General features: G+C 38.6%; 1 protein-coding gene across 1 annotated transcript in view; it reads right to left on the bottom strand.

Annotated features, from left to right (window-relative positions):
* NDUFAF5 (NADH:ubiquinone oxidoreductase complex assembly factor 5) overlaps positions 1 to 10,381 on the bottom strand; it is a 40,030-nt gene that overhangs the window by 7,360 nt on the left and 22,289 nt on the right. The window contains 1 exon segment of the mRNA XM_004376486.3: positions 4,259 to 4,319. Within this exon segment, the coding sequence (XP_004376543.2) occupies positions 4,259 to 4,319 (61 nt within the window).

The following is a 10,381-nucleotide window of genomic DNA, read 5'->3' on the forward strand; positions in this document are numbered from 1 at the left end:
TGTCATAGGGCAACATGTGTACTAACTGTTAAATGAGAAACTATTTTGTTCTGTAAGCCTTCATCTTAAGTGAGAATAGCAGCACAATTGGAAGAGTGTAGTCACTGTCACTGAACTGTGCATGTAGGAATTTTTGAAATGGTGTATCTTTGGCTATGTGTATTTTCACCAAAAAAAAACGGTTGAGAAGTTAGAGGGTTGACATGTTGTGGGGTTGATAACCAATGTCATGAAACAATATGTGTACTACTGTTTCATGAGAAACTATTTGTTCTGTAAGCCTTCACCTGAAGTACAATTAAAAAATAAATAAATAAATAAAACAAAAAAATGGACAACTACAACAAGCAATAGGGTCAGTTAAGAGAATGGCTGAATAGGAGTCAAGAAGGCAAGAGGTTGGCACCTAACTCTGCCACTTACAGGCAAGTGTTCTCTCTGGGCGTAATTCTTCTTACCTGTACTATAGGGATAGTGGCTATCAAGAAGGCTGTTGAGAGAAGCAAGTGCAATCAACTCATGAAAACTACGTACACAAAGGCAAAATACTTATTTTTATAATCATCTCACTTTAAATCATTTTACAATTTTTGAGGACCCAGATATTAAGGCTCTCATAAGTAAGTGCAGAATGCTGGTGGCACAGTGGTTAAGAGATCTGCTGGTAATTACAAGGTTGGCAGCTCGAATCCACCAGCCACTCCTTGGAAATTCTATGGGCAGTTCTACTCTGTTCTGTAGGGTTGCTATGAGTTGAAATCAACTTGACAGCAGTGGGGTTGGTTTTTGGTTTTGGTAGGTAAGTGTAGCTCTGGTTTCACAGAACACACCTTTATCCCCTCCATTTTCCCGCATTCATCAACTATGTCCATTTGTGTAATAAAAGAACAAACCTTACAAAACCAACTGATATAAGTTAAGGCTTTCCTTGAGAAAATCACTTCACTACAGCCCTCTTCAGAGGTGGATGTTTATTTTTGTGTACGTCACCTTGCTTAGGGTTGGGAGGTTGGGTTGTATCCTTTTTGTTCCTCAAAGCCTTCTCTAGCCCATTACTTCCGTACCCTATTAAAAAACCTTGTTGGGCTGAGACCCATACCATTTGGCTCTAACCCTCTCCTACGCCCTCTTGCTGTCAAACATCATACTCTCAATCACTCCCCTCATTCACTGCAGAGTCTGGCACATGGCTGAGTTTTTCTCTGCACCCCAAATCCTGCCACGACATCAGTGTTAATGACCATCAAATTCCATGGCCTCTAAGATATTTTAACCTCCTCATCTCTTGTGAATTTCTCCATCTCTCTACCTCGGCCACCAAACCTATGACGTGGCCTGAATTAAGTTGTCTCTTGTAACTGCTTTACTTCCAAAATCATCAATTCAAACATCCCATTTTCTGACCACATCCTCCTGTCCTTCCAGCTTGTTCAGGCACTTCAGCCATGCCCACTCTCAGACCACCTTGGGTATGCCCATGCATGATGTCTCTACTTTCTCCCATCAATCAGCTCACTCCCCTCATCCCCACTTCCCTCCTCTCCCACCTTAGATTCTTTAGCCTATTATTTCAAGTACACTCTTGGGATTATCTTTTTGTCACTCTCAGTGGACAAAAACCCAACCCAAACTAATCCAAGTATCTGCTTTTTTATGCCTGTCCTGAGCTGTCAACTATTGTTGTAGAAGGCCACAAATGTGTCTGATGTACCTACCATTAACACACCCTTGCAATTCTGTAATTTTTCCCTCGTCAATTCACCTTCCCATTCCCTACAATGTCTATTTCAAATTTTCTCCACTAAATTCTCAAACCTCTGACTCTTCCATTCTCAGCATATGACTTTACTTCTTACTCGACAAAGAAAATAGAAGCCATTAGATGGAAACTTCCTGCTATCGAACATACACATCTAGGTCCATCTGCACTGTCCCTCCTCCCTCCCTTCTATAAATCTGCCCCTTTCAAGGTCTATCCCTCCCCTGGCCTTTGTATCTCATCCTTTCCACCTTTCACAGGTACCTGAAACTTTCAATTATCCTTTCTCTCTCATCTAGAACCGGCTCTTCTATGAAAGCACTTGGATTCTTCCAATTAGCAGTTAAGTAAGCTAAAGCCTTAAGGTAAAACAAAAAATCTCATCCCTATCCCGTTCTTCCTCATCTGGCACTTGTAACCTTTCTATCTCTTAACTCTTCTTCACAGCCAAACTTCTGGAAAGAATACAGTCTCAAGTTATCTAGTGTTGCTATAACGGAAATACCACAAGTGGCTGGCTTTAACAAACAGAAATTCATTTTCTCACAGGTTAGGATGCTAGAAGTCCAACTTCAGGGTGCTAGCTGTAGGGCTCTAGGGGAAGGCTTTCTCTCTCTGTTGGTTCTGGAGGAAGGTCCTTGTCTCTTCTGAGCTTCTGCTCCTGGGCAGTCTTCATGTGGCTTGGCATCTCTCTTCCCCCATCTCTGCTAGTTAGCTTGCTTGTTTAAATCGCTTTTATATCTCAAAAGAGACTGACTCAGGATACACCCTACACTAATCCTGCCTCACAAACTTAACAAAGATAGCCCATTCCCAAATTGGATAATAACCACAAGCACAGAGGTTAGAATTTACAACACATATTTTGGGGGACACAATTCAATCCATACTAGTATATATCTGCTGTCTCCAGTTCCTCATCTTCATTTACTTCTCAGCCTACTCCAATTACTTCTACTCCCATCACTCCAATGAAAGAGCTCTCACACCAAGCTGACTAATAATCTTCCTGCTGCTACATCTAATGAATTTTATTTTCAGTCTTTATTTTGTTTCTCAGCAGTATTTGATGCTGCTGAGGCTGCCCTCACTTTGAATCATTCTTTGCCTTGGTTTCTGTGATACTACACTTTTCTAGAGCTTTTCCTGAACACTTTGCTAACCATCTCTTCTCAGTCTCTTCGGCAGGTTCATCCTTCTTCTCTTCAGTCACTGTATGTTAGGTTTCTAAAGGTCGGTGGAACCACTTTCTCTTCTCACTCCATGCTTTCACCCTAGGCAACTGCTTCAAATACTTCCTATTCAAAAATGACTCACAACTTCTTACTCAGGCCAGATGCCTCCTCTGCCCACATACTCATGTATCCAACCACCCACCTGACATCTCCTCTTGGATATTTCGAAAGCACTTCAACCCCAGCTGATGGAAATGTGAACTCAAGATCTGTCCCAGCCCACAGCTGGCTTTCTTCTACTGTTTCCTGTATTAATGAAGGGTGCCACCATCTATCTGGTCACTTCAGCTAGCAACTCAGCAGCTATGCTTGGAATGTCTCTTTTCTTCATCTGCCCAAATCCAATCCATCAGCAAGAACTGTCAAATTCACTTCCTAAATATCTCTGGAATCTATTTACTTCTCTCCATCTCAACTGCCACCACCTTAGTAGAAACCACCATCATCTCTCAGTGGGCTTTATTGCAATAAGTCTCTCTACTAGTTTCTCAGCCACTCTTTTCAAAATACAAACGAATATTGTGACTTCCTTTCCCTCTCCGCATTAAAATGCCTCAAGGGGTTTTTTAAGATAAAGACAAAGAATCTTAATAAGGCCCATAAGGCCCTGCTGCATAACTTCTGGTCCCAATTTACCCACCAATGTTATGGCTCAACTCTCTCCTTCTTGTTCCCTGCACTCTACACACAACATGCTTCTTTCGCTTCTTGCCATGTTCTTCCTGCAGTGGGGCCTTTGCATATGCCGTTCTCCTTGCCTGGAACTCACTTCCCTATCCCCTTCACCTACTTAACTCCTCTTCTTTTGAGAGCACAGCTCGATCACCATTTCCTCAGACAAGACTTCTCTGACCCTCTCAGACCAGGACCTAACCCCCCGACAAAACCTCAATCCTAAACTAATCCAACTACCTGCTCTCATGTCTGGACCTGAGTTGCCAACTGTTGCTAGAAAAAGCCACAAATGTGCTCTCTCAACCTCATATGCACTCTTCCAAAAAAGACTGCCACACTCTTACGGGTAATCACAGGATGATGTACCTCTACTTCATAGCCCTGACCACAATTCTAACTTTTTTCACGGTTGCCTTCTGTCTGTCCCCCGACCCTTCCTTTTCATCATAAACCCCCTGAAGATAGTCTGCTTTTTTCTTACCAATGTATCCCTAGTGCTTAGCCCCAGTGCCTGCCACAGAGTCAGCTCTCAAAATTCAATTCTCAAATAAAATCCAAAAATTCTTTAAAGGAAAGGAAAGTGCTTTACCTTGTAAATCTTCCATCAATTCAAACATTCCAGGATAGTTAACTTGAATTTCATCAGTGTCCTATGGAAAAAAAAGAAATATTCATTTGATATTCATGATAAAAAATCCAGATTTGAAAGGGGGCTGTAGAGATTGCCCAGACCAATCTCTCGTGGTAGGCAGGAATCTTCTTTACAATATTCTTCAAAGATATCATCTGGTGTAGGCTTAATCTATAGATTTCAAATTTACAAATAAATATTTCTCATGCTGAGAAAAATCTTCCTAAAACTCTACCAACTGATTGTAGTTCTCTGCTTGGGAACAATACAAAATAAGTCTATTCTCTACAATCCATCACTCTCTCTTCCCAAAGTCTTTGAAAACTCTCCCAGGACACCATAATCTTTTTAGGTAGGAAGCTAGTCTTCCAGCCAAGATTTATAGATCATTATACACTCTGACTACAGTTCTCTGAACACAAAGTACAAAACCCTAAAGAATGCTTATGAAAAAAAACATCCATTCTCATTCAACAAAGCCTGGATGACAGTACATCTGTTTACAATACGGTTTACCAAATATTTTAAGCTCACTGTTGAGAACTACTACTCAGAAAAAAAGATTCCTTTCAAAATATTACTGCTCATTGACAATGCACCTTGTCACCAAGAACTGTGATGGAGACTTTTAGGCAGATATGTTGTTTTCATGCCTGCTAACACAATATCCATTCTGGAGCCCATGTATCAAGGAGTAATTTTGATTTTCCAGTCTCACTATGTAAGAAATATATTTCATTAAGGTTATAGCTGCCATAGATAGTGATTCCTCTGATGGATCTGGGCAAAGTAAATTGAAAACCTTCTGGAAAGGATTCACCATTCTAGATGCCATTAAGAACATTCGTGATTCATGGGAGGAGGTCAAAATATCAACATTAACAGGAGTTTGGAAAAAGTTAATTCCAACCCTCATGGATTACTTTGAGGGGTTCAAGACTTCAGTGGAGGAAGGAATTGCAGATGTGGTGGAAACAGCAAGAAAACTAGAGTTATAAGCAGAACCTGAAGATGTGACTGAATTGCTGCAATCTCGTGATAAAACTTTAATGGATGAGGAGTTGCTTCTTATGGATGAGCAAAGGAAGTGGCTTCTTGACATGGAAGCTACTCCTGGTGAAGATGCTGTGAACACTGTTGAAATGACAACAAAGGATTTTGAATATTACATAAACTTAGTTGATAAAGCAGTAGAGGTTTGAGAGGACTGACTCCAATTTTGAATGAATTTGTACTGTGAGTAAAATGCTATCAAACAGCAACATATGCTACAGAGAAATCTTTTGTGAAAGGAAGAGTCAATCGATGAGGCAAACTTCACTGTTTTCTTATTTTAAGAAATTGCCACAGCCTCCCCAGCCTTCAGCAACCACCACCTTGATCAGTCAGCAGCCATCAACATCGAGGCAAGACCCTCCACCAGCAAAAAAGATTACAACTTGCTGAAGGCTCAGATAATGGTTAGCATGTTTTAGCAATAAAGTATTTTTTAATTAAGGTAAGTACATTGTACACTGTTTTTTAGACACAATGTTATTGCACACTACACTATAGTATAAACATAACTTTTATATGCACTAGGAAACAAAAAAACTCATGTGACTCACTTTATTGCAATACTCACTTTATTGCAGTAGTCTGGAACCAGACCTGCAATATCTCTGAGGCATGCCTGTATTTGTGTTGGTATAGAAAACTCTAAAATATACTGTTAGCCTGAACCTAGGATGCAAAATCACACCAGCCAGATACCAACCTAGGAAATAAACTCTCAAGGACTGTCCAAAACCAAAAGATTTACAACAGGGAACCAGGGAGGTTAATCTGTAAATGACAACAATGTCAGAACAATAAAAGAGGGACTAAATGGTGTAGGTATAGAACTTTCTAATGGAGGAAGGCAAGGTAATAATGTAGGAATAATAGACAGATTTTAACCTAGGAAGGTAAAGGTAAACTTCAAGGTAACCACAAAGAAAGTTAACAAATCTACTCCTCAAAATAAAGAAGAAAAACAAAGTCTCAGTAAAAACAAAACCTACAAAAACAAAAGAAATAAAAAAAAAAAATCCACAAACAAAAGGAATTCAGCACAGAAGAGTAAGAGGAACAAGGAAAATGTCAGCACCACAAAAAAAAGTACCACAAAATGACAACAGTAAACTCACACCTAAAAATAATTACAATGAATGTAAACGGCCAAAATGCACCCATAAAGAGACAGAGACTGACAGAATTGATTAAAAAAACAGGATCCACCAATATGCTACCTACAAAAGACACATCTTAGAAAGAAAGATGTAAATTTATTAAAAATCAAAGGATGGAAAAAAATGCATGAAGTAAATAGCTATGAAAAAAGAGCAGGAGTGGCAATACTAATCTTAGATAAAATAGACTTTAAAACAAAACCCATCATAAAAGACAAAGAAGAGTACTATATAATGATTAAAGGGACGATCCATCATGAAGACATAACCATAATAAAAATCTATGAGCCCAATGACAGGGCTCCAAAATACATAAAACAAACTCTAACGGCACTGAAAAGAGAAATTGACAGTTCCGCAATAATAGTAGGAAACTTCAACACGCCACTCTTGGTAAAGGACAGAACAACTAAAAAGAAACTCAGCAAAGATACAGAAGATGTAAAGGCCACAATCAGCCAACTTGACGTCATAGACATATATAGAAACACTCTACCCAACAACTGCAAAGTACACATGCTTGTCCACTGTACATGGAACGTTCTCCATAACAGACCACATCTTAGGCTACAGAGCAACCCTCAACAAAATCCAAAACACTGAGATAATACAAAGTATCTTCTCTGAACACAACTGCCATCAAAGTAGAAATTAACAGGAAAAGCAAGGAAAAAAAATCAGTTACATGGAAACTGAATAACACCCTGCTTAAAAACCACTGGGTCAGAGATGGAATTAAAAAATTCCGAGAATCAAACGAGAATGAAAACACATCATACCAAAACCTCTGGCACACAGCAAAGGCAGTGCTCAGGTCTATTTATAGCAGTAGATGCATACATCAAAAAAGAAGGGACATAATCAAAACATTAGCTACACACTTTGAACAAATAGAGAACAGCAGAAGAAGCCCACAGACACCAGAAGAAAGGAAATAATAAAGATCAGAGCAGAAATACATGAAATAGAGAACAGAAAAACACTAAAAGAATCAACAAAACCAAAAGTTGGTTCTTTGACAGGATCAACAAAATTGACAAACCACTGGCCAAACTGACAAAGGAAAAATAGGAGAGGATGCAAATAACCCAAATAAGAAATGAAATGGGGGACATTACAACAGACCCAACTGAAATAAAAAGTATCATAACAGAGTATTATGAAAAACTATACTCCAACAAATAGGAAAACCTAGAGAGAATGGGCAAATTTCTAGAAACGCACCACTTACCCAAACTAACACAAAACAATGCTGAAAATCTGAACAGATCCATAACAAGAGAAGAGACTAAAAGGGTAATAAAAAAAAACTCCCAATAAAAAAAAGCCCTGGCCCAGATGGCTTCACTGGAGAATTCTACCAACATTCAGAGAAGAGCTTATACCAGTACTACACAAACTATTTCAGAACATAGAAAAGGAAGGGATACTTCTAAATTCATTCTATGAAGCTAGCATAACCCTGATACCAAAACCAGGCAAAGACACCACAAAAGCAGAAAATTACAGACGAATATCTCTCATGAATACAGATGTAAAAATTCTCAACAAAATTCTAGGCAATAGAATTCAGCATCATATCAGAAAAAAACAAAAAACAAAAAACAAAAAACACCACGACCAAGCAGGATTCATAGCAGGTATGCAAGGATGGTTGAATACTAGAAAATCAATCAACATAATCCACCACATAAATAAAAGATAAGACCCACATGATCATCTCAATCGACACAGAAAAGGAATTTGACAAAGTCCAACACCCATTCCTGATAAAAACTCTCAATAAAATAGGTATAGAAGGGAAATTCCTCAACATAAAAAAGGGCATCTATACAAAACCAGGAAACCGTGGTGGTGTAGTTGTTAAGTGCTATGGCTGCTAACCAAAAGGTCGACAGTTTGAATCCACTAGGCGCTCCTTGGAAACTCTATGGGCAGTTCTACTCTGTCCTATAGGTCTTCCAAACTGGTAATGAAGAAGTAAAACTGTCCCTACTTGTGGATGATATGATACTATACATAGAAAACACAAAAGACTCCACAAGAAAACTACTGTAACTAATAGAAAGATTCAGCAGAGTAGCAGGACACGAGATAAACGTACAAAAATCAGCTGGATTCCTATACACCAATAAAGAGAATGATGAAAAGGAAATTAGGAAAACAATACCATTTATAATAGCCCCTAAAAAAATAAAATACTTAGGAATAAATCCAACCAGGGATGTAAAAGACCTACACAAAGAAAACTACAAAACACTACTGCAAGAAACCAAAAGAGATCTACTTAAATGGAAAAGCATACCATGGCTCATGGATAGGTAGACTCAACATTGTGAAAATGACAATTCTACCCAAAGCAATTTACAAATACAATGCAATCCCAGTCCAGATACCAACAACATTCTTTAAAGAGATGGAAAAACTAATCATTAAATTTATATGGAAAGGGAAGAAGCCCCGGCCAAGTCAAGCATTATTGAAGAAGAAGAATAAAGTACGAAGACTCACACTACCTGACCTCAGAACCTACTATATACAGCTACAGTAGTCGAAACAGCCTGGTACTGGTACAATGACAGATACATTGATCAATGGAACAGAATTGAGAACCCCGATGTAAATCCATCCACCTATGGTCACCTGATCTTAGACAAGGGCCCAAAGTCCATCAAATGGGGAAAGGACAGTCTTTTTAACAAATAGTGCTGGCTAAACTGGATGTCCATCTGTAAAAAAAATGAAACAGGACCCATACCCCACACTATACACAGAAACTAATTCAAAACTGAACAAAGACCCAAATATAAAGCCAAAAACTATAAAGAGTATAGAAGAAAAAATAGGATCAACACTAAAGGCCCTAATAAACGGCATTAACAGGATTACAAACCATAACTAACAACATACAAACTCCAGAAGATAAGCTAGATAACTGGGATCTTCTAAATACTAAACACTTATGCTCATCAAAAGGCTTCACCAAGAGTAAAAAGAGAACCTACAGACTGGGAAAAAATTTTTGGCTATGACAAATCTGACAAAGGTCTAATCTCTAAAATCTACAGGAAAATCCAACACCTCTACACAAAAAGACAAATCATCCTATTAAAAAAATGGGCAAAGGAAATGAACAGACACTTCGCCAAAGAAGACATTCAAGCGGCCAAAAGACACATGAGGAAATGTTAGCAATCACTAGTCATTAGAGAAATGCAAATCAAAACCACAATGAGATACCATCTCACCTTGGTATTACTGGCAGGAATCAAAAAAACAGAAAATAACAAATGTTGGAGAGGCTGCAGGGAAACTGGAACTCTTATGCACTGCTGGTCAGAATGCAAAATGATACTACCATTTTGGAAAACGATACGGTGCTTCCTTAGAAAACTAGAAAAAGAAATACCATAGGATCCAGCAATCCCACTACTAGGAATATATACTGGAGAAATAAAGAGTCGTCACACGAACAGACCTATGGACACCCATATTCACTGCAGCATTGTTCACAACAGCAAAAAGATGAAAACAACCTAGATGCCCATCAACAGATGAATGAATAAACTATGGTACATAAAACACAATGGAGTACTATGTAACGATAAAGAACAATGATGAATCTGTGGAACATCACACAACATGGATGAATTTGGAAGGCATTATGCTAAGTGAAATAAGTCAATCACAAAAGGACAAATATTGTATGAGACCACTATTATAAAAATTCATGTAAATGTTTACACACAAAAGGAAACGATCTTTGATGGTTATGAGGGAGTGGAAGGGTGAGGATGGAAAAACACTAAATAGACAATAGATAAGTGGTAACTTTGGTGAAGGGTAAGACAGTACACAATACTGGGGAAGC

Source organism: Trichechus manatus, unplaced genomic scaffold (assembly GCF_000243295.1).
Source record: "Trichechus manatus latirostris isolate Lorelei unplaced genomic scaffold, TriManLat1.0 scaffold00042, whole genome shotgun sequence".
NCBI lineage: Eukaryota > Metazoa > Chordata > Mammalia > Sirenia > Trichechidae > Trichechus > Trichechus manatus.